Raw genomic sequence first — 25,394 nt, 5'->3', positions numbered from 1 at the left:
CCCATTTAGTTAAGTTTGTTATGTAGCAAAAGTAACTACACCAGAATGGGAGTGTCAAAGACATATCAGCATGGATGGATAGATTCATTATCCAAAAACATTCCAATCATCTGCAGAATGGAAGGTCACAATACTTTGGAATGAAGTTTTTCCAAATAATCTAAAATTTTTTTACATATGTGTTGTCCCACTTGAGAGCTTCAGAGCAATGAAAGTAGTCCTTCGTTAATGCTTTCTGATCAGACTACTTATTAAGTAGTTAGTTAATTGTGAAAGTAGTTAATTGTGAGAGTTCTAAGACAGAAGAATAAAGTTAGTAAACCTTGTTCCTTGAGCTCACATTTCAAATTGTATCCCATGAGTGCAGATAGTAGTAAAAGGCATCCCAAGTTTTCCAATAAGAGAACTGACTAGCATAACTTCTCAGATGATGATATTATTTCATGTCAATGTTTTACAGTTCTAGCAGTAAAAATGTCAAAACCATTGCTGACATTTTAAAGACTAATATAATCATTTTTATTTGTTTTTTAAGTCACAAAAATAAATTAACCCTCAAGAATCAATGTTTCTGCTTTGTTTTTAAATAGTGCATATGATAAGGATAATAATAAAGTCCTATCAATATATAAAAAGTTTTTTGGAATAAGCAAGCTTTGTATTTCTACCATCCTGGGATCCAGGTTCCTAACTTTATGATAAGGTGTAAGATACAAATCTTAAAAAATCACTATTCTGGAAGGTAGAATTTGGGCGGGGTTGGGGGAAGGAATAATATAGAATAACAGTCTTCTGTGAATGATAAACTTCAGAATAGACATATAATATTACACAGACATTATGGAAATAATTATAATATAAATGGGTTGAATATCATAGATGATATTATTTTTTCTGTTTTTACTCTTCATTGAAATCAACAATTCTTTTTATTTTCTTTCTTTTTCTCCTCAAATTTACTGAGCTATAACTGACATATACTATTATGTAAGTTTAAAGTGCACAAAATTTGGTATATCATATATATTATGAAACATTTACCACCGTAAGGGTAGGCAACACATCCCTCCCTTCAAAATGAGATAACACTTTATACCTGTTAGAATGGCTATCACCAAAAAGACAAGAGATAACAAGTGTTGGTAAGGTTGTGAAGGAAAAGGAAAACTTATGAACTATTGGGGGGAATATAAATTGGTACAGCCACTGTGGAAAATAGTACAAAGCTTCCTCACAAAATTAAAAGTAGTATTACCATATGATCCAACAATCCCACTTCCGGATATATATCCAAAGGAATTAAAATCCGGATCCCATAGAGATATTTGCACTCCCATGTTCACTGCAGCATTATTCACAATAGCCAAGATATGGAAACAATGTAGACATCCACCAATGGATGAATAGATAAAGAATATATGGTATGTACATATACTGGAACACTATTCATCCATGAGAAAAGGAAATTCTGCCATTTGAGAAAACTTGGATGAACTTTGAGGGCATTATGCTAAGGGAAATAAGTCAGACAGAGAAAGACAAATACTGTATGATCTCACTTATACGTGGAATCTAGAAAAGCCAAACTGAGAGAAACAGTAGAAAAGTGATTACCAGTGGTTGGCAGGAGGCGGTGGGGAATGGGGAGATATTGGTCAAGGGGTACAAACTTCCAGTTATAACAGCAATAAGTTCTGGGTGAATGGTAAATATAGTATCGTATTTGTCTTTCTCTATTTCACTTAATTTATTCAACTTTCTAATTATTTTTAAATTATGGGATACAGAGCAGTGTATTTTCTTTCAATATAGGGAACTAAAACATAAACCAACCTTCAGGACTATCAAATATTTTAGCAATATACAAAATAGGTTTCCAACAAATTTCTGTAAATTACTATTGACCAAACAGAATACGACAAACACCAAAGAAGTAAATTGGTACTAGGAGAGTATACTTCATTCAGTTGGCATTAGCATATTTTAGTGAGTTCTATTATTCATTCAAAATTAGATATTATTACTAGACATGTTCACTTAGAGACTAGAGAACTGGGAAAAGCAGCAGCAGTTCTGCCTCATTAAAGGTCTATAATGTTAGGCAAGTGACTCTGCTTCAGGTTTCCCAAGTGTAGAACAAGGATAGCAGCATCCACTGGCAGAACTGGAAACAGGTGCCACCACACTGAGAAGACTATAGGGTGGTTATGTAGTCTGGAAGCACTGATATATTTTTTCATTATTTATGAAATTAATAGTTAATCCCTGTGACTACTTATTCTGGCGCAGCTAAGGCTACGGGTTTATTCTAAGAATGACATAAATCATCTAAAGAAATGGATTGCGGAGGCATGTGCAGGGAATGGTTGGAAATGTTGTGTTTCTTGTTTCATAGAACCTACAGTTATGTTGTTTTGAATTAAGTAGAGCACCTCTCTTTATATATTTTTTTCTCCTGTTTCTGATTCCAAACAGCTCACTATACACTCCCTCCTTTCCCCTACCTCTCCTCTTCTCTTTACCACACACACACACACACACACACACACTCCTACTTTCACTGCACTGCTATGGAAGAAAGGAGAAGGCAGCTTTTACCAGAGGAAATTTTATATCTACCTATATACAAATTTACCCGCCTCCTAAAAGCCTCCCTTAAAACAAGAAAATAAACTTTTAAAAATTCTTCTATTTTCTTTTACAGGTATTGTTAAAAGAGGCATGAAAGGAGAGGAAAGGAAAGCCTGGCTCAACTATCAAGAAACCAAAGGCAGACCGCAAAAGCGGGTGGGGGACAAGAGAACTCAGGAAGGGAAGCAGAATCACAGAAAAGGGGAAAAGAAAAGTGAGGGAGGAAGGCAAGAAAAGTAGCAACAGATGCCCAGGTTTGGCAGGGGTTCTGAAGACACAGCCTTAGTCAAACTGGCAAGAGTATTGGCATTGTGAAAGCAGTGGCCTGAATTCCATCCCTCTTGAGCAAGTCACAAAAATCTGTCTGCTTCACTATCTGTAAACAAAATCTTCACCCTTTTAAACTTTAAAGTCTTTTTATTTCTAATACACCTTGATTTTCATCTTGGCTTTTAACAGCTTACGAAACAATTAAACACTCCTGGAAGCTTTTTAACCGTTTTTTATACCCAGCCTTTCTTGATGCCACTCCTGGATAATTCAAACGGAAACTAAATTTAAGCTAAATTAAAATTAATCTCACCAAGCCAAACCAGGTACTGCTTATCCCTGCCTCCATATACAAAGTTACGATTTTATGAATGTCAACTTTCTTCCAATTTACACACTAGAACACCTAAAAAATTAACAGGCAAAAGCTTCCAAATAACGACACATTTTGTGGTTTACGTCTAACAAACTCCCGGCTTGGAAGGAACTGGAACTAATGCGAGGGGCCTTTTCTCCCTTATTAGGAAAGGGAACAGTTTAAACACTTAATATGAAGTCTTAGGAAATTACAAGTAGTTTCCTTTACGAAACAACTTCAGGCCAGGGGGAGGAACAGACGACCTAACCACCCAGCCCGCCCTGCTCTCCGCCTTAGATCCAGACCAAGAGGATTCTGCTGCTGACGTCACAAGAGAACCGCGCGCCGCGGAGGGCGAGGGGAGGAGACCGTCTACGTCATCGCCGCTCCGAGACGGAAGTCAGGCAAGCGGAGAGGGCCCACAAGTTAGATCCGGCAGCTGGCGGAGGGAGCCGCTCAACCGCTTCCACGCGAGGTAACAGCGCGCTGCGCGTGCGCGGAAGGGCTCTGGACTCGCCGTTCTGGCTTGTGTGAGGTCCTGTCTGTCCGCCCCCGCACCCTGGCAGACGCTGGGCTTCCTAGAAATGACGGAGTGCTCGGGCGCGCTTTTCCCTCTTGACCCTTGAGAAATCATTTCTCCACTGGCGCCTGCGCAGCCCAGTCTGGACTTGTCTGAGTTCAGCAACAGCTGAGCGCGGTTGTCCCTGGGCGGACCATAAGGCTTGGGGCCTAGGGGTGTGGCGTGGTGGCGATTCATTCAGGTCAGTTGTCTCACAGGGTGTGGACACTTCGCTTTCGGCGAGTTTGTAGCAAGGGGCAGCTCACTTAAGTCACTTCCTCCACGGTAGAGCCCTTGAGATTAGGGAAGGCCCTTTGGCCGCTGGCGTTGGGAGTTCTCGCCAGAGTCCTAATGTACACTTGATCTTCGCTAAAAGGCCGAGAAGCGATGAGAGTCCTAATGTAAAAATTGTAAAGAACATTTACCTGTTAAAATACGTTCATTTATCCCAAGTACGCAGAACGTTACGAGGTTCCGTATTAAGAGCGAGTAAAGGGCAAATTCATATCGTGGCCTTAGGTTTATAAACAATTACTGAAACGTCTGAGGGGGTAGAATTGAGCTTTTCCAGCTTGTAGCCTGTCCACCTATTTCTTCTCCCTGAACTTCCCCATCAGGGAAGAGCCACGTTGGGATTGCAGTGTCTATAGATCCAAAACTGAGCTCAAAAGGAATCACATGCATAAAACAGCCCGTCTCCAGACCAGCTTCTAAGTTTGAAGCCGAGGTAGTCCTGAAAATGAGTGAATGTATGACATAGATATATGAATAAATGAACGTATGAGACTATTCCCCCTTATGTTTCTGCTCTGAAAATTAAGTATACACTAGAGATTCTTTAAATGCAAAGACAATTAGCAATCCAGCCTATATCTACTGATCCGTGCTTCCCACCTTGAGGAGTTACTGGGTAACTTTTTGAGATTTCCAGTGATACATATGCAAACATTCCGTATTTCGTAAAGCAATTACGTGAATTACATGTCGACTGTTAAGTGGTCCCAAGATGTAGGATTTAAATACCTCTGAATTGTTTCCTGACTTGTGAATAGAAAACTCTTGTTCCGAGGTAGTTTAAAGTTGTGGCTGATGAGCAACACTGTGTGTGTGTTTATGCGCGTGTGTCCCTACCACTATGAGGAAATCTTTCCCTGAGATAAAACTAGACTAGGTCTCCAAAGAGTTTAATGTCACAAAGTGCGAAATTTAAACCAATCTAAATAACATTTCTTCTAAAGCACCCTATGGTGGGCCTGGAGAAAGCTTGTTCTTTTAGTTACATAGAAAGGTGTCATGAACTTTTTTCACTGCGGAAACAAATGTTACATATGTCCCAGAGAACCAGCTTTCCAATACGATCTTCAGATGCTGTCATGGAGAGAATACTGTACTGGGCATTATTAGAAAAACCACAGTTCTAATCTCATGACACTCGATCTTGGTCATTTCCTATCTCTGAACTTTCCTTTCCTCACTTTTAATGTGGTCTTTGTCCTTCTCCCAAATTCTCCTGTGGTATTTTGCTCATGTTTGACTCTGGTCTCACTACTTTGTGGTCTTAGTACGTAGCATGACAGAATTAGTGGGTACTCACTAGAAATTTGTTGAAATAATCCTTTCCAACTCTATAAGGATTCAACTGGGCTATTTTTCTTCTTTAAAACAATGTACCTAAGACGTTATTGAGATGCTATTTATTGCCAAAGAATCATCCCACAGGTTACTTATTATTACAAAGGTGTAAAGGTCTTTACAATGGATAAACCTAGTGGATACCACCTTTAACCAAATCATCAAAATTAACCAAAAATTGAGCAGTAATTTGACATTGTATAGCTCTTGCTATGAAGCTTTGAGGTTACATCATCTATGGAACATTCCTGGAAAAAAATGTTCAACCTGAATCTAATCATAATCCGAAAAATCCAAATTGAGGAATATCCAGCAAAACCACTGGCCTGGAATCATGAAAAATATTATAGAAGACAAAAAACCCTAGGTAATTATTCTATATTAAAGAGGCATGATAATTGTATATAGGGAAGTTGATGTGAAGCTCATTTATTTTTGTTATAATGTCCCAAATGGCCAAAGTGTTCCTCAGATTCTCAGTTACTTCTTGTTCCTGTTGAGAAAACTAATTAAATAAGTAGGGTGCTTCAGAAAAGTTGATTCTTAATATTCCTACAAGTTTCTTCAGTGAAAGTCTGCTTATGCTGAATGCTCACTGGAAACAGAATACACCAGTCAATGGAATCAGCTACTTCATTGCTCCAAGTTATAATTTTGTAAATTATAGTAAAATTATAACTCTTAATCCTTAAAAGGAAAACAGTACTTTTTAATATGTAATTTTCAAGGACTTGCTAGGTCCTTTCCAGTTTTAATTGCCTCACCCCAACCAGAGGTAAAGAAACAATAAAAATGAAACCACTAGAAAAACCTGAGGAAGGAAGTGTTCTTAGTATTTCTGATTTATAGCTCTTCATTTTCTTGACGTAATCACTGCTGTTAAAAAAACAAATTCAACTGAGTACATTTTAAAGATCTAATTGGCTTTATTGAACAATTTATGAATTGGGCAGTACTCCATCTAACAAACAGAAAAGAACTCCAAAGAACTACAGGAAAGGAAAGGCTTTAAAGCCAGAGGAGTGGGACAAGGAAGTCGTTAACTGGGGAGTGAGGGAGAAGGATTATGTCAGGCGAGATCACCTTCCTTTGGGGGACAAAAAGGGACCTACTAGACAAATCACCTCACTACTGCCTACCAAGAAATTCTAGATTGATAGGTTAAGATTACATTCCTGGAGCAGGGTGAAACTGCAATTAAGTTAGAAGTTTTGATTTGGTAATGTGGGCTTAGTACTAGTGACTCCCTTTTAACATTGCTTTAGAGCCTCCAGAGCTCCTGAGAGCCTCCTAAAATGAAGACCTGTTCCTCAGCCTGTCTAGACCCTGCCCACTCCTGCAGCATATTAGTCCCTAGTGTACGCATACACAGAAATATTCTAGCACACCATAATATTCTTTATGTAGGTCTTTCAGTTAAGAGGATTTAAGATTAGGGGCGCCCGGGTGGCTCAGTGGGTTAAAGCCTCTGCCTTCAGCTCAGGTCATGATCCCAGGGTCCTGGGATTGAGCCCTGCATTGGGCTCTCTGCTCAGCGGGGAGCCTACTCCCCGGCCCCCACCGGCCTGCCTCTCTGCCTAATTGTGATCTCTGTCAAATAAATAAATAAAATCTTTTTAAAAATTTTAAAAAGAGGATTTAAGATTAAATGAATAAAAAGGAAGTTATTCATGTAACTGAAAATCCCAGGGGTAGAAGATAAGGTATGGCTACATGCAAATGTTAAATGAAGTCTTTAGATTGGGTTTTTATCTCTGGTCCCTGTTCTTTTTCTCTGCTGGCTCCATTCTCAAACTGGTTCCCCTGTCCAATAGTGAGATGACACTCTGTAGGTCTGGGCTTTTATCTCCTCTCTTGACACATACTTCTTTCTCCTGCTCTAGCCAGGGTTACAGCAAAAGTCCTGGACTTAACTGATGTCCTGAACCAATCACTGGGAGGAAGTAAAGAGGGGTAAGAAATGCTGATTAGTTTGTGAGCTAGGAGGAGGTCATCCCTACCCAAACCACCTACACTGGAGAAGTTATGGATCCCCAAGGGAAAGATGTCCACTATCTTTCTCAACTCGCCTAGCAATTTCATACCTCCCTGCCATGGCTCCTGTTTTCCCTCTGTTTAAAATACTCCTCCACACTTACCTTTCTGACAAATGCCTATGTAGCCTTTGAAATCCAGATCATGTATCACCTCCTTTTTGCCACTTTCTTTGTTGCTTGTCCATAAAACTATCCCATCCTCAGAACCACTTCTATACCATGTACCTATATGTTGATTATCAGACTGAACTGGATTTTTTTTTTTTCAAAACAATTGCAATTATACAAGAAATGAATGTTCACTATTTTAAAAAATTCAAAGAAAAATACCAAAGAATGGCCCATGGGCTGGCACCAAAATCTGAACTGTTTGTTATGGGTAGTTAATGAGGTAAGTACAGAAATTCAGAGTGTCTAGAAATTGTTATGGCAATTTGGCAAAGTAACTTACATCTGTTGAATCTAATAAACAATTCAGATATGCATTTTCAAACTCTTAAAAAATCATTTCACTAGTAATTCACAAATATGCAGTTAATTTCATATAAAAAGGATCACACTAGGGGTGCCTGGGTGGCTCAGTGGGTTAAGCCTCTGCTTTCGGCTCAGGTCATGATCTCAGGTCCTGGGATCGAGCCTCACATGGGGCTCTCTGCTCAGCAGGGAGCCTGCTTCCCCCTCTCTCTCTGCCTACCGCTCTGCCTACTTGTGAATTCTCTCTGTGTCAAATAAATAAATAAAATCTTAAAAAAAAATCACAGGGCACCTGGGTGGCTCAGCGGGTTAAAGCCTCTGCCTTCGGCTCAGGTCATGATCCCAGGGTCCTGGGATGGAGCCCTGCATCGGGCTCTCTGCTCAGCAGGGAGCCTGCTTCCCCCGCCCCCCCCCCCCGCCCCCTGCCTGCCTCTCTGCCTACTGGTGATCTCTGTCTGTCAAATAAATAAATAAAATCTTTAAAAAAAAAATCACACTATATGTATGGTGCTGGAACTTTCTTTTGTTCACTTACTACCTCAAAGATCCTTCCATTAAAAAAAAAATTAGTCAAAATTATCATACTTGTATATCCACATCATCTACAAGCTCCCTGAAGGCAGAATATATCATTCATCACCATATCCCCAAAGCCTGGAATAGACCCTAGTACTCAGTTGTCAACAATAAGAGTTTAAAGATGAGTAAATGAATGAATGAATACAAACTGTTCAGTTGCCCAAAAGTCCCTGGGGCCAGAATTACAGGCATTAACCACTGTCCAACATTAGGTAAATTGCATTTCCAAGGACTGTTAAATGAACTTATGTACAACCATTTCACCCAACAAATAGTATTTTGTGGCAGGTGTTATTGGTATCATTTTATTGGTGAGAAAACTGAACTTAAATAATTGCCTAAATAACTTCAGCAAATTAAGTAATTTGCCAGAAGTTGCTACCTATATAGTTACTAAGTGACAGGATTTCTTTCCCAGTCAGTTAACTCCAGAGCCTCCAATACTCTCAATAATTGGATTCTACTTCCTTCATACTGGGAGTTACAAAACACATAAAATCATCTCCTGTGTTTTAAAACCTGCTATCAGGGCACTTGGGTGACTCAGTCATTAAGTATCTGCCTTGGCTCGGCTCCTAGTTCAGTGGGGACCCTGCTTCTCCCTCTGCCTGCCACTCCCCCTGCTTGGGCACACACACACTCTCTCTCTGACAAATGAGTAAAGTCTTTGAAAAAATAAATAAAAATGAAAAATAAAACCTGCTGCTCAGTATAGCCATTGGACTAGCAGTTTCAGCATAACTCGTGAGGTTTTTTTTTTTAGAATTGGGACTTGCAGGCTCCACCCAGGTAGAGCATCTTAAGTTTGAGGAACATTTCTTAAATAATATCAGGAAATAGCTAATCCTACTGCATTGGTTTTCTAGAGCTGCTATAAAACATTACAACAAATCTAGTGGCTTGCATCAACAAAAATTATCTTACAGTTCTATAGGCCAGAAGTCCCAAATTAGTTTCACTGGGTGCTGGCAGAGGCACACTCCCCTGATGTAGTCTGTTTGGAGGTCATACAAACAAGTTCTTACTACTCTTGAATAGGTGACTAAAACCAAGACTAGTTGTCCACTTTCTGACATTAAATACTATAAAGAATGAATCCATCCAAGCACAGTCTGCATGGAATTTTTGCAATCAGCAAATATTAATGAGTAGCTACTATTTGCAGCCTCCTCCTTGGACCTTAGTTTCCTAGTGTGAAAAAGAGATCAGACCAGGTAGTAACATTTGTCTGGCTCCCAAAGCAAACCGATGGTTTTACTGGCTTTACAGTTCATTTTATCTAACTGGTACCGGCCTTAATTCTTCATCGCACATGACAAATATCGGGACACACCTCCAAAAACTGTCCCAGAGCCTCTGTTTACACTCAAACATCAAACTACTCCTCTGTTGCTTTCCATGAGTTCCTGTCCTGTGCCCAACTCTGGTTATAACAATGCCAACAGGCCTCCTGTTCTGCAGCTCATGCCTATATAGAACAGAGCTTGTGACTATATAAGTGGCCCACTGCTGGTACTGGTTCAGGCAAAGACATAGATGGGAACAAGGCAAGGTAGTAATTTGATGAGGAAATGAATGAGAAGGCAAGTTTAAACCTTTTTTCTTAAGTTTTATTAACTTAGTAATCTCTACACCCAACATGGGGCTTGAACTCACCATCCCAGGATCAAGAGTCACAAGCTCTTCCAACTGAGCCAGGCAGGTGCCCTGGTAAGTTTATATTGTACAAAGCCTCAACTGCCAAAAGGTGTTTGATCTCTATTCTTTATTCCAAAGTTTTTATTTGAGAAAGTGAGGTGAGGAAACTGATACTTCAAAGATTAATTTAGATTTACCTGGATGAATGAGGAACAGGTGGGAATGGAGCCAAGAAGACCATTTAGAAAACTACTATAATGGTCCAGAGGAACAACAGATTCAAGAACAATTTCCTTCCTTGAAGGAAGGAATAATAAGACTAGGTGATTAAAATAAAGAATTAAGAACCAAAGAGGAGTCTGAGGTTCAAAATGTTTGGATAAGCAGAGTCACAGAAGTTTAAACATGCACGGGGTCCAGTTAGACCCCCTCACTTTAAGAAATGAGACAACTATGGTTGCTTAAAATCTCAGAACTAGTGCTCAGCAGAGCCAGCAGCAGAATGGCCAGGCCAGTGCTATTATGGGATTTACCAAGCAGTATATGCCTGAGGGTTAATTACATATAAATCATTTTCAGAATAACTATTTTAATGATGACAGCAACGAGAACAGAATCTATTGTCATATAACACAAGACTAAATTTAAAAAATCATGTAGCCACATGAAGAGTTCATGTGTAAAATCAAATATTCTATGATCTCTGCTATAAACAGAAACTTGATTAGCAACTTCCTAAGGTTATAAATTCTCCCTGATCACATTAACCATGATGACTTATCTCTTTTCTGCCTGCTTTTTGCACTTAGTGGTGACCTTAACATTCATCTTTGTGTGTATCATTCCCTTTATATATTCCCTTAATAAAGGGAATGATACACTTAATACACTTAATGATACACTTAAATTCCCTTTATTAAGGGAATGATACACTGAGTCTGGGTGGCTCAGTCGGCTGAGCAACTGATTCTTGGTTTTGGCTCAGGTCATGATCTCATGGGTCCTGGGACTGAGGCCCTGTGTCAGGCTCGGCATTCAGTGGGGAGTCTGCTTGAGATTCTCTCCTTCTTCCCCTCCTCCCATCATTTTCTCTCAAATATATAAAAATGAATCTTTTTTTTTTTTTAAGTGTAGCTTCTTCTGGTGGGGACTTACACTTCATTTGCCTTTAGCCTCTGGTAGTATACCGATGAATATCAACTGCTGAAGAAAGTAAGGAGACTAATCAATTATTATTTTAGGATTAAAGAACCTGAAAGTTTAAATATTAATAAAAAACATGCTCAAGCATCAATTTGTTTTTAAAACTCCCAGAAGATTCTAATTCGCAGTAAGACTTCAGAACTTCTCATGTTAAGGATTTACTAAATAAAACTGACTTAATGCTTTTTTTAAAATGAGGTTTCTGAGTATGTTTTGCTTCAGTGATATCACTAACAGATATCAAAATACATTCAAATTTCCTTTGCTCTGAAGAGCCAAGGTTCAGTGCACTTTTTATAATTAAAGTAAGCCTTAAACCGAAGCTCTGTTAATAGAAAGATAACGGGACTTCTCATCCCTAGCCAACCATCTCAGAGGTTCAAGTGTGGGATAAAAAGATAATTGGAGTAAACCAAGATCTACTCATTCTTTCCTGACTCTATTATACTCTAGTAGTTTTTAACAGTATCTTTATTTTTACTTCAAATTTGAGGAAATTCTGGGAATCGCTAGCTAATATCCCAGAAGAAAAAAAAACACAAATGAGACCGACTTTTCCCATTCTGCTCAATTGTGGTAACCAATATGAATACATTGATCCCTGGGTAAAATCCAATTACTTCTGTAAAGTTCTCGCCCTACTTTTTTTGTAAAGTAGGGATTTTTCCAGATTACTGTAACTGTGGCGAAGTCACTGACTCAGGACTGTTTCGCAAGCCAACAGGCGAAAGCAGCCTCTCTCCAGATCATTAGGGCACCTTCGCCTTACTCCGATACCACGGGTAATTATATGCTCATCGGAGAGCTTTGGCGGGGGGAGGGGGGGAATGTAGTTCACATTCGTGTTGTCTAAAAATACTGAAAAGCAGCCCTCTTCGGTCTCCCTGCGGATCACTTTAAATTAAGAATTCGGCCACGCACGATATCCGAGTAACAGCTTCCACTCGCCAATGCGGGCAAAGGTCGGCCCGAAATTTCCCTTTGTACCCGCTGAACTGCGCCGCGCAGATACCCCAAGTTAGGAGAGGGCGAGAGACGGCAGCAAAGCGACGCACGTTCTAGACAAATTACCGAAATCGCGCAGGAATTATAGCAAATTCTGCCAACTTTACCTTGGGGACCAGATAGCTTGTAAAGCTCCCTTATTATACTTGTGTCTAATACGATTAAAAACGCGACGGCTAAGACCTGTTTTAGCTAAAAAAATGACCTCCTCGACCACTCCGGGGCCCCGGCCGAGAGGTCACCAGGTGACAGGAGAATTGAACACCGGCTCCCGCAGCTCCCCCGCGACGCAAGCCTAGAGGAGGCCTGAAGGGACTAGTTGGCGCGCACCAGCCGGGCGTGGTGACGTCAGGGCGGAAGCGCACGCTGCGTGAAGCGGCCCAGAACCCGGCGGTCACGGGAATATCCGTCGCGCCGAGGACGCTGGTTAGTCTCGCTCCGGGTTCCGGCTGCGTTGGGCGTGCGTGCAGCTCGCTGAGACTATGGCGTCCGGGCCTCACCCGACCGCGACCGCTGCCGCCGCCGCCTCGTCCGCCGCCCCGAGCGCAGGCGGTTCCAGCTCCGGGACGACAACCACGACGACGACCACGACAGGAGGAATCCTGATCGGCGACCGCCTCTACTCGGAAGTTTCGCTCACCATCGACCACTCGCTGATTCCGGAGGAGCGGCTTTCCCCTACCCCGTCCATGCAGGACGGGCTCGACCTGCCCAGCGAGACCGATTTGCGCATCTTGGGCTGCGAGCTTATCCAGGCCGCCGGCATTCTCCTCCGGTTGCCGCAGGTCAGTGCGCCGGCCCTGGGCCGGCAGAGTGCGCCTCCCCTCCCCGCTGTCCCTTCCGCTGCATCCCGGTTTCACCGTGTCTCGGCAGGGTGGGGATTCCTCCTCGGCCTTTCCAGACACGGGTCCCAGTCGGATCCCGGGCGTGTCGAGGGCGGGAGGGCTCGGAGGCGAAGGGAGGACTCGGTAGCGAGCAGTTCGCGGCGGGAGGGGGAGGGGAAAAGGGAGAGAGCGGCAGCACAAAATGGCGGCGGCGCCTGGTGCGGTCCCGCCTGACCCCTGCGCCTCCGTTCTTCTCTCGTCTGCAGGTGGCGATGGCAACGGGGCAGGTGTTGTTTCATCGTTTTTTCTACTCCAAGTCTTTCGTCAAACATAGTTTCGAGGTAAGCATCGCGGGGGCGGGTGTGAAGGGATTTCTTCATCCGGAAGCCGGGAGGAGGGGGTAGTGTCTCTAGCCAGCTCTTCTAGAAAGGGAGTGGTTAGTTTAGGCCTTTGTACCTAGTTCTCGCCCAGCAGCAGAGAGTTTTGGAATGTGTTTGAAAATTAGAAAGCGTATCTTGAGCCCACATTCTCTCTTAGCAAAAATTAACATTTTAACCAAATTCAGAGCTTGGGAGACGTAGTTTGATTCTGGATTCAAAATTAAGATTATTTAAGCAATAAAAAACATAGTATTCGCAAATCTGTTAGGCCTATAGCCTGGAAAAGCCAGTCGTACTTTTATTTCACCAAAAGTCCCAGCTGTGTCCTAAATTTTTTTCATCAGAATTAGTTAAACTTTGTAGGGGTGTACATCTTCCTAATTGTACTTGATTGTAGTGTAATCTAACAACATTTTATTGGATTGTGGGTTCTTTCAGATTGTTGCCATGGCTTGTATTAATCTTGCATCCAAAATTGAAGAAGCACCTAGAAGAATAAGAGATGTGATTAATGTATTTCACCATCTACGCCAGTTAAGAGGAAAAAGGTAAGATTGGCATTATTGAACACAGTAATTCTTGCTGCTACTGTATTGTGCACCAATCATCAAATCAAAACATTCTTTCCTCTCAAAACTGATGCAAAGGAAAAACGGCTTTAATTTAGGTGTTAAAATTCACATAGGAACTCACTAATACTTAAATTAATTTAAAACAAACCACAATTAACCAGCTATCTAAAGTTTGTAGAGGCAGTTGCATTTATGGACAATCCTAACAGTGCTGTGAAGCCAGTCCTGTGGCTTAAGATTAAACAAGAAAGGGAATACGTTTGGCTCAAGTGTGAGTGTATTCTGTAAGTTATTTTCCCTCCCCCCTCTCTTGGAAGACTGAAGGCTGGAAGTGTGAACACTGCAGTTCAAGTTAATATTGTGGCAAAGTTTTGTGTAGATTGTTTTTCTACTCGAAGTCCAGTTAATTCTTTATCAATTGAGGTTGGCTTTTGTTAGAATACTTCTCAACATTGAACTACGATATATCGCATAATACCGGATCTGAAAGGACTGCAGGATGATAAAGGTTGAAGTTTGAAGTCAAAGGGATTAAACAGGTATTTTGTTTTGGTCAGATACAGTATCAGTGAGTGGGGTAGAGAAATAACTAATTGATTGGGTTATATTTAGATAAGTCCTATTTTATTCAATCTTGTAAGAAGTAAGAAAGTAGAGACCAAATAGTGTTATCTTACAGATTTTGTGGCTACATGACAGCACTGTATGTGGACCTGTGTTCATGTGAGGCAGTGCCAAAAAGTTTTAGTTGCAGGGCTTCCTGCATCTAGAGGTGACTTCTAGTACACGCTGCAGAAGGATATACTTGGTGTAGGTTAGTTTTCGTGTTAACTTTTTAAGAAATTGTGGTGATGTTAGATACACTTACATTGTGGGAGTTAGTTATAAAAGGATTTTAAGTTGTTGGGGGTTGGGTGTCAGTGGCAGATTAGTAATCCTTTGTGAGTGGTCGTTATTGGTTGAATCTATAAGTTGGCAGTAATGGAACTATCCAGAGACAAACAGTAAAGTAATCTTTAGTCTAGTTACAAAGTTTGAAACATTGCTACCCAGATGGTTTTCACAGCATTTTTCAGTTTTCTTACGTTCTTTTTCCATCTTTTCTCCTTCATCCTAACCATATCCAGGGATAGACTAATTTTTTATTTCATTTTAAAATATCTTTTAGCTTCTTGGTGAGGAATCCCTGGAAATTGGGAAGATTTCAAATTGGTATTTAGTATGGTTTGAGCTAAAATTTGTTTTTAGATACCTAGCTGATTCTTCAGGGTGTTTAAAACAAAATGACAGTAGTGGAAAGGCTTTTTATCCTTAGTCAAAGGATTCTGTGTTTGCCTAAAGGAGTTTTCTGTCCGTATTCTTCGAGTCATTGAGCCAACTATTGTATTATCATTTAATAATGATTATCTACTTCGAAGTTTTTCCATGAGATTTAGAGTATTCTTCCTTGATGTCAGAGTAGGTCTTAACCATAAAAACCTTGGAATCAAAACATCTCACCTGACTGACTGTTGTGTCTGATGTAATAGTGTGTTTTGGTCATTATTACAGAGAAATTGACTTTGTCTCAATCTTACAAGTCTGATTGTAGCATGAAATTTAAAAGGAGTTGTTAATTGCATGGAAGCCTTTTCTTAAAGCAGGATGTAAAAGTGTTTCTATGCATATTACAAGTTTACTCAGACACGTAACTTGTATATGTTATTAACTTCAACTCTTTTTTCCCTTGCAACCGACTATACAGCGACCAGCTACATTTACCAAAGCCTGGGTGATGTGGAGTGGTACATAGAGATGAAGCTGTCGTCATGGCAACAGTGAGTGAAGTATCGAAAATCCCCAAGGAGAAGCCAGTGCTCTGAGAATAGGTCACTGGAATCGGGGACTAACAGGTTGGCCACTGGTGAACCATTTAGAAGAACTCCTGTTTCTTGTTACAAGCTTTTGTCTTTGCTGTCCAAGTTATTAGAACTGTAGCTTGGTATATTTTTATGTAGAGTAATTAATCACTAGAAAGTACTATCAGTATTACACTTTAGTTAAATAGCATATCAGTTTATCTTAATAATGCTGTTTTAATGTGGTTTATGCACAGCTTTAAATTGTAGTATGATCTTGGTAATTACAGAGGAGGCATCGTTTTTGTAGCCTTTAGGTCATTTTTCAGTCCTGATTACACATTTGAATCACCGGAGGAGCTTTTAGAAAGTACCATTATCCAAGTCTTGTCCTGGGTTATTTGATTCCTCTTCTCCAATTTTTTGTAGTTTCATGACTAAGCTCAGAATAAATGGGTGAATCAAAAAGGAAAATAGCCTTTTTAGTAGTTTCCAAATTTGGTTTTGATATGTAGCATGTTTCCAGAAAATTAAGCATTTTCTGTAATTGTAAGGAGCCCACATGCATCCTTTAAGGCTTCTCTAAAGGAAGATAAATCTTCAGGCTGATGGAACCACTCATTGATGAATATGGTGTGGTATTTACAATATGTATATAAATCATAGATGAAGTTGGAAGGGTATTAAGTGATCTTGTCATTTAGTCCAACTTCTCTGTTTATTTTGGTGGCTTTAAAGGTCATGGCTTTCATCTGTTATACACTGCTAAAGAGGGAATATTCCTTTGGCATAGGTATTACACATTTCTGTATATTGAAAAACAGTCTGGCTCCTTATAAACTACTTAATCTCATTTTTGAATAGAGTCTGTTGAAGAGCTAGTTCCAAATATTCTGGGTCTTTGTATCACATGAGTGAGAGTGACCATGTTTGGATTTCCTATTTCTAATTATTTTTTTCTTTTTTTTTTTTTTTTTTTTCCTGTTAAGTTGTATTTCAACTAGATTGATTATACTAAAGGAAAAATTATTCTGAGAGACCAGATAAAATTTCCAGTGACCAAAGCCCAAGATTTCCTATTAAAACTAAAATTTGAAAATTGTTCTTCTCATTGAAATTTAATTTGGAAAATCTGACAAACTCAAAAATGGGAGAGGGGGAGTTAGGTTTGGTTGGTTGTTGATAATGAAAATTATTTTTTCTCTGAGTAGATGAAAGTTATCTTTTTAAGAGATTGAAGAATGTCACCTCCTAAATCTTACTGGAAAGTTTACCAAATTGGAGATGAAGAAATTCTAAAGCCTCAGTTCAGTTTTATAGACTTGCTGCCATAGGCAGTACTAGTTGATACTTTGTTAACATAAGTAAGGAAACCATTTGCTTAGACAGTTTTCTTTAACCTTTCCTTACTGCTGACTTATGGGGACACATTTCTCTTTCTGATACAAAGTAATATTTATAAGGTAGTTGTAAATTATATGTTCATTCAGTCTCATTTAAAACCACTTCTTAACAAAATGAAGATAACAAATTACATCGGTACAAAGTTAAAAAAAAGTACACTTATCAAAACTAGGTGACAGAAGGTCTAAGCAAGAAGATGAGTATTATAGTTGAATTATAATAAATAATGAGTTTGCTTTCCTTAGTCGAATTTTGGTGTCACTGGGATTTTGATATACAAAGAAGGGAAAGCAAAAATTGTGGCAGATTAAATGGAAAATAACAATTCATTTAAGCTGAATTAATGAACGAGTAAGCCTCATTTGGGATCAGATAGTAGCCATTATTCAAACAAGTGTTTGCTGGTTAATTGCAGAAAAAATGAATTTTAACAGAATTTGAAGGCAACTCTTAAAGCATGCTTATTAGTAAAAGGTGCAGATGAGTTTGCTCAACACAAAAAGGGGGAAAGAAAATTAATTTTGTAAAATTTTATTTTTAGGACTGTAATGGTGCAGTTTATGGTCTGAATGACAGGGTAGAGAGTTAGTGGTAGGCAGCTATAATAGTGGAGATACTCTTTTTCCTAATACCTGTTGAAGGAGGGCCATAAAATAACTAGTTTTGAGAGTCTGAGGTGTGGGTTAGACTTTTCCAAATTTCCCATTACGGTGATAAACCCTGAAAAATTACAAACCTGAAGATTTTTAGGGTACAATTTCATGGGTACATTGATTGCTCTGAAGTTAATTTTTTCCCAAAGAGCAGTTAACTTGTAGTCTATTGTTCTGATCAGATAGATTTATTGTTACATTTTTATGGTAGTAATCGGTCCCCTGTCCAGTTGGTGGCCTCATTCCTCATACTTTTCATAGCTGTAATGGGAATTGAACTGAGGGAAGCCAATTTCAGCATTGTTAATTTAAGTAAGCTAGTTTCCATCTCAGATTTGCCAACTCTGTTTAATGTAATTCGATAAAAATCATATTGTATGAAATAAATAATTTGAAATAGTCTAGTGAGCATTCCAGTTTTTATAATTTTAGATGGGTGTAAGAAAGGAAGATAAATGAAAGATTTTTAGATAGTATGTCATTGCAGGGCTAGTTATTAATTATAGCTCATTTCAGTTGTTTTCTAATACTCAATTGGATGTATTTAAATATGAGCGTACATTTTACTGGATTTGGTGTGCATGGTAAAAATGAGTTGTGAATTGGGGTATTCTAACATTCTGCCCAGAGCAAAAACTCTTGAATATTTTGGCTGACAATGAATTCAGTATGGGGGAAAATACTTAAATGTTCTCCCCATATATATACCTTATAATTTTGTCTTAATGAAAATGTATTTCTTGGTGGTTGGATCTAAAAATGTATCAAATGAAGGACATTGGGAAATGAAAGTCCACAAGACCTGACTGAAAACAAACTTCCCAGGACTCAGGAAGAAACCAGTTTTGAATTTAAGATTTAAAGCACGTAGTCTTTTAATTGAACATGCTATTTCCAAAGCATTGAACCATTGGTAGATAGCTTTCTGTGTTACAGCTTTAGAAGCTTTCAGAATTTAGTCTGGCACAGACACCTCGAGTGTTCTGGTTCCCTCATTATGCTCCCTTCTCTTTTACATTACATACTAAATAAAAGTTTTTCTGCCTGATAAGGACAAATCAGACCAAATTCAAGTTTAGTTTTCATTGATCACTTTTAATTTTGAGTCTGATTTTTAAAATGTTTCTTTTTTTAATTGGGTTGACTCTTTAGTTTTTAGATTTTCTTTGACAGTGGTGGATTCTTAGAAAAATTTGTTTAAACTGAATATCCACTTGGAATCTGGATTAGCTATCTACCATTTTTTCCTCTCTGATTTTTACTTTGGCCATCAACTAGTCAAGAGTTACTATTTTAGAAAATGAGTAAAATCATTGTAATCTATGAAGTCTTTATAGTAAATATTTTCAAGAGCTAAAAATTAGTTTTGTCATCACAAAGAGTCTATGATAGAGACTAATGGTGTTTGTGATGATAAATCAACAGTCACTTAAGTTTATCTTATATACATCACACCTGAAAGATAATCCTGTGAAAAAGATCAGCAACGGCTAGATAGAAGCTTTAGAGTGACTTTTTCACTACAGGGTAGAGCTAGTTCCTATAGAAACTTAGTTAAGTATATGTTTAATTAGCATAACTTGGACAGCATAAGATTAATGCTTTAACTTGTTTGCAGGAGTTTAAAAAGCTGGTTTCTGTTGCCAATAGTTGGTTGGAAGGGAAAATGGAGATGCCACAAATAAAATTTTTTGGATGTGCAAAACAGTTTTGATTTTATTTCTTACAAACTATAGGACTCCAAGCCCCCTGATCCTTGATCAAAACTACATTAACACCAAAAATCAAGTTATCAAGGCAGAGAGGAGGGTGCTAAAGGAGTTGGGATTTTGTGTCCATGTCAAGCATCCCCATAAGGTGAGTTGTAGAATGCAGAAATTACATTCGTAAGTATTAGGGTTTTTTTTTTAATTGTGTCTTACATGAATTTGTTATGGTTATTTTTTAGAGGTAACCATGATTTTAAAAGGTGTTCTTTATAAGTTTGCCAGTAAAATAGAAGTCAAAAAGATTTGGGTTCAGATCTTCACTCTTCATTGTGTGGGCATAGAGAAATTATTTTTTCCCTCTGTGGTTAACCCAGTTTCCCTACTTAGAAAACAGATAGTGAAATACTTTATTTCCAGGAGTAAATAATACACATCTGCAGAAGTACATGGGACACTACCTTCACACAGTGGAATGTTCAAAGCGTGGTGGCTGCTCTCTTGTTACCATTATTGTACATTTATAGATTTCTCCAGTACCTCTTGGCTGGATGATCATATCATCATTAGAACACAGTGATTACTGTAGGGGTGCTCTGGGGATAGGACTGTCTGTGATAGAAACTTGTCTCTGCCATTAGCTCTGGGACTGGCAAATATCTCTGTTCCTCAGATTCTACATCTTCAAGATTGTAAAATGGGAATGATTGATGATACAGGTTCAGAAAGCTCTGACTTGAACTGTAGTGAAGCTACTTATATGTAGTATTTACTTATACTCTTAAACATGATTAGCTTCACTGCAGAAAGTGTAGTGTTTATTTATTGTAATACCCACAGTATTACATAATATGATCACACTTACTGTGTAACTTTAAAAGCGTAGTCTGCACGGTTTTTAGACATGGAGAATTGTACCTTGGAAAATAAGTGAAATAATCCCTACCACAGTGCCTGTCACATAGTAAAGTGTTCATGAGAAATTAGGTATTGTCTTTGATTTAACTCTTTCCTGTGCAATTTTGGCTCATATTTAAAATTTTTAGATAATCTAGTAGCAGAATAACTCACATTGCCGGTAATGTACCTTTTAGGTTGGTCTGTATTATCTGTGCAGTTTGTAGAAGAGTTAAAACTTGCATCTAACATTTCAGTTATTTAAATTCATTGAACTCAGTACTCTGAAAGATGCACCCATATGCTAAATTGAGTTTTTTTCCCTTGTCCTTCAGATCATTGTTATGTATTTACAAGTCTTAGAATGTGAACGTAATCAAACCCTGGTTCAGACTGCCTGGTAAGTTGCTTTTTTACATTTCTTTCCTAGCCAGGAAAACAGAAGCAGAAATAAAGTAAGTTTCATTTTCCCTTTCCAAAATAATGAGAGGAGTTTGTTTTGGTGCGTTTTGTTTTTTTTTGTTTTTTAACCAAAAGGTAAATAATGCTTATTTCTGCTTCCTGTTTTCTTGGCTTGACTAATTGCTTTCAATGGAGAACTCAATTTAACTTTGTTCTTTTTTCTACTCTTTAATTAAAGGGTAGTCCATGATGGTAAGTCATAGAACTCTGCCCTCTGCACTTCAGCCCATGACCTCAGGATGGCCTGATTGGCTGCCCTGCTCTCCAGCCAATCCAGTGCAAGCTCTGATCCGAGATTCACTGAAGTGGTCCATATCCATCTGGCAGCATCTTCTAGTTCTGTCGGGGTGTCAAAAGGATTTGTATATTTGCTTCTAGAAGTAACTATTCAACATGCCTATGTATATAATGTATACCTGTAACTATCAAAATGAATAGTTCATTTTTGATAGATTTGTTGTCCAGCCATTATGAATTAAATGACTTTTTTGTTAGGAATTTGACTTAGATTTCTATCTTTAGTATGTATAGCATGGATTCTACCAAAGGAAACTACAACTTGCAGCTTAAAATGGGCACCATTCCCATATTGGATGAAGTACAGCTGCTGGACTGTTGAGGCAATAATAGAAGTACAGTCTTTAAAAGAAATGTTAATATTAACATAAGCACTTTAGAACTTTGAACTTTTGACATGAAGATGTTTGATTTGGAGGGCTGGCTTATTTTAAGGTAAAATAAGGAATTTGGTCCAGCTACAACTACTTTTTTCAAGACTGTTAATGATGTGCAGGACTTAAGTTAATTTTTATGTTCTGGACTTAATGACTGCCATGCTTCTTTAGGATTCAGTAAATATTAGTAATATTAGAAAAGTCTAATTGAGTTTATAAAATGCATGACATTTTTAATATATGCTCTATAAAACATTTAAGCAGTTATTTCATGGGTAAGGATTTTTAAGAAATAGTCTTTTAGTTTAACCTTTTAAACAATTTGTGAAATTTCTTTAATACTTCAGGGATATTGTCCAGCAATTTATTAACTGAAGTAGTTTATTGCTTTTGTTTATACTTAGTCACCAAAAAAGGTATGTAAACAAGGCTGTTTTATGTATTTACTGCTCTTCCCTACCTAAGTTTTCTGCAGTAGCTGAGATTTCTTAATATAACTTGGTGAGTGCTTACTGAAAATGCCTTTTTACCCCTGTCACAGTATTTTGAGTTTTTGAAAGAACTTGGTTGACACTGCTTTTCATTGTGGATAAAAGGAGAGATGGTCAATAATTAATGGCTCGAAGTATTGTTGGAGTGGTTTATCATTTCTGAAACAAGTTATGTCAAAATTGATTTTGAAAGCGTTGCTTTTCATAGAAATACATGAAAACTTATTTAAAGTTCTATTTGGAATAATGTGGAATTATTTTAAAGAACTTTGGTCATAAATAGGAAAAGTGAAGAATGGTTCTAGTATTAAATTCTTATCTCTTACTGATTTTTGAGTTAAGAATTGTTATATGCTAGAATACAAGGATAGGAGTATAAACATGAGAAGAAAAAAGAATAAAGTAGATTGAGTCTCCAATTTTTATGTAAGCTTCAGAAGGACTGTGTTTATGTACAAAGCTTATGGTTGAAATATCTTTCAGGAATTATATGAATGACAGTCTTCGAACGAATGTATTTGTTCGATTTCAACCAGAGACAATAGCATGTGCTTGTATCTACCTTGCAGCTAGAGCCCTTCAGGTAGGTATATATAGCCTGTTTTGTTCTATAGGATAAATCTCAAGAATTAGCATTCTCGATATAAACTGAAATTTGATCCAAACCATTCTGTTTTTATGGTTTAGATTCCATTACCAACTCGTCCCCATTGGTTTCTTCTTTTTGGTACTACGGAAGAAGAGATCCAAGAAATCTGCATAGAAACACTTAGGCTTTATACCAGAAAAAAGGTAGTAGTTTACTCATGTTTGTGTTAATACTTTTTAAGTACTTAAAAGAGTTTCAACTAATATAAGGTAAAAATACTAACTTCATTTTTTTCCATCAGCCAAACTATGAATTGCTAGAAAAAGAAGTAGAGAAAAGAAAAGTAGCCTTACAGGAAGCCAAATTAAAAGCAAAGGGATTGAATCCCGATGGAACTCCGGCCCTTTCAACCCTTGGTGGATTTTCTCCAGCCTCCAAACCATGTAAGATATATTCAGAATTAAAATGATTTGAACACAGCAGGTGTGTGGTTATTAGAAAGCTTTAGCAATTAGGAGCTCCTCGGTGGCTCAGTCAGTTGAGCATCTGACTCCTGATTTCGGCTTAGGTCATGATCTCAGGGTCATGAGATCCAGCCCTGTGTCAAGGCTCCATACTCAGTGCAGAGTCTGCTTGAGATTTTTCTCTCCCCCTGCCCACCCCCATAGGTAAATGAATAAAACCTCTTTAAAAAAAAAAATAGCATTACTTAATAGTGGCATAGAAACAGTGATACGAGAAGCTGTTACTGTTTTCTTTCATGATCGCTCAAGACTAATACTTGAAAGCATGGTACTTTGAGTTACATTTAGAAACAACTTTTTGGTCCTCTGTTAAATCCCAACAGGTAACATGTCTTTTTGTTTTTTGTTGGTTTTTTGTTTTTGTTTTTAAAGCATCACCAAGAGAAGTGAAGGCTGAAGAGAAGTCACCAATATCCGTTAATGTGAAGACTGTCAAGAAAGAACCTGAGGACAGACAGCAGGCTTCCAAAAGCCCTTACAATGGGTGAGTATACTTGACTTAGAAAACCGGTCTAAAGAATTTTCTTTGTATTTAATTTCTAACATACTAAACATGTATCTAAAATAATGATTTTTTTTTTTTTAAGTGTAAGAAAAGACAGCAAGAGAAGTAGAAATAGCAGGAGTGCTAGTCGATCAAGGTCAAGAACACGATCACGTTCTAGATCACATACTCCAAGAAGACAGTAAGTAAATACTCTTGAAGAGAAAGCAGTCATATTTGGAGTAAAAGTTCTTGCTTTTTAAAAAAATTGAGCCTAGATGTTTTCACAGTTGGGCTAGATTTAGTTTTTTAACATGAGATACATTATGAGAAAAGGAGTTTTGAAATATGTCCTGCCTATATGTGGCTTTTTGTTTTGGGGTGGTGTAGCTTACCAAGTACTCTATTCTGTCTTTGCCCATTTTTTTGAAGTGTAGGGGCTGGCCACAAATTGCTGTGGAAAGCTATGATAATCCTGTTTATAATGTGTGAAAATGGTTGTTTTGTTCAATTTCAGTTAGAAAATACTAATATTTTATTAACTGTTTAATAACAACCAAAACTCAAGTTGATCATAACCAGAGTCTTTCCTGGTTAGCTTTGTAATTAGATTGATAGCTGCTTGTGTCTGTTCAGTGGCTCTTTGAACATGTGTGAGATACTCAATAAAAAGCATAGCTATCCAGGATGCTTTGTAAAAATTTTGGCATATAGATACAATACAGTACATTTAAGATTTCTCTAATATAGGCTGCATGGGAGTTAGTGGGGAGTAGGGAGATTAATGGAAGTTTTCCATCTGACATGTACTGCTACATGCTGCAGGTCAGTAGTTTTGTTTTGAACCTGTTATAAGCACCACCAAAATAATCTGCTCTCAGCAGAAGCTGAATCTAAACCTCAAATTTTTATTATCTAAGTTATAATAATAGGCGGAGCCGATCTGGAACATACAGCTCAAGATCAAGAAGCAGGTCCCGCAGTCACAGTGAAAGCCCAAGAAGACATCATAATCATGGTTCTCCTCACCTTAAGGCCAAGCATACCAGAGATGATTTAAAAAGTTCAAATAGACATGGTCATAAAAGGAAAAAATCTCGTTCTCGATCTCAGAGCAAGTCTCGGGATCATTCAGATGCTGCCAAGAAACACAGGCATGAAAGGGGACATCATAGGGACAGGCGTGAAAGGTCTCGCTCCTTTGAGAGGTCCCATAAAGGCAAGCACCATGGTGGCAGTCGCTCAGGACATGGCAGGCACAGGCGCTGACTTTCTTCCTTTGAGCCTGCATCAGTTCCTGGTTTTGCCTGTCTACAGTGTGATGTATGGACTCATAATCAAAAATATTAAAAGTGAATTGATTAGGATTTGATTTTGTAAAACCCTCTAGGTTTCTAGAAACACTGAGGACATTTCTTTTGGAAAGAACTATTGTTTTTTCTGTTTTTATTTTCCTTTTGGTTTTTGTTTTTGGGGGTTTTTTTGTTTTGTTTTTCTTTTTCTTTCTCTTT

The 25,394-nt window shown here is 38.4% G+C and overlaps 1 protein-coding gene across 4 annotated transcripts; it reads left to right on the top strand.

Moving 5' to 3' along the window:
- The first annotated feature begins 12,785 nt into the window (after positions 1–12,785).
- CCNL1 (cyclin L1) lies at positions 12,786–25,356 on the top strand. Of its 4 annotated transcripts, none has more exons than XM_032852590.1 (11): positions 12,809–13,170; positions 13,476–13,550; positions 14,028–14,137; positions 19,793–19,913; positions 20,995–21,059; positions 22,770–22,869; positions 22,974–23,078; positions 23,177–23,318; positions 23,772–23,883; positions 23,987–24,085; positions 24,634–24,797. In XM_032852590.1, exons 1-11 carry the CDS (start codon positions 12,868–12,870, stop codon positions 24,647–24,649), a joined length of 1,248 nt encoding a protein of 415 aa, XP_032708481.1. In that variant the 5' UTR covers positions 12,809–12,867; the 3' UTR covers positions 24,650–24,797. The 4 variants fall into 4 exon arrangements, with proteins under 4 accessions (XP_032708483.1, XP_032708482.1, XP_032708481.1 ...); XM_032852589.1 differs by lacking the exon at positions 24,634–24,797 and adding an exon at positions 24,804–25,356 and having other exon boundaries at positions 12,812–13,170; XM_032852592.1 differs by lacking the exons at positions 22,974–23,078; positions 23,177–23,318; positions 23,772–23,883; positions 23,987–24,085; positions 24,634–24,797 and adding an exon at positions 21,300–21,313 and having other exon boundaries at positions 12,786–13,170.
- The last annotated feature ends 38 nt before the right edge of the window (positions 25,357–25,394 follow it).

Source organism: Lontra canadensis, unplaced genomic scaffold (assembly GCF_010015895.1).
Source record: "Lontra canadensis isolate GAN:19392208 unplaced genomic scaffold, GSC_riverotter_1.0 scaffold6, whole genome shotgun sequence".
Lineage (NCBI taxonomy): Eukaryota > Metazoa > Chordata > Mammalia > Carnivora > Mustelidae > Lontra > Lontra canadensis.
This window is presented reverse-complemented; position numbering and strand designations above follow the sequence as displayed.

Bases quoted from the DNA above. Each gene is read 5' to 3' on its own strand.
- CCNL1 (XM_032852589.1), top strand. From the start codon at position 12,868: ATGGCGTCCGGGCCTCACCCGACCGCGACCGCTGCCGCCGCCGCCTCG. The intron at 19,914-20,994 runs GTGAGTTGTAGA...CTTGTCCTTCAG, and splicing joins ATGTCAAGCATCCCCATAAG to ATCATTGTTATGTATTTACA. The intron at 23,079-23,176 runs GTAGTAGTTTAC...TTTTTCCATCAG, and splicing joins GGCTTTATACCAGAAAAAAG to CCAAACTATGAATTGCTAGA.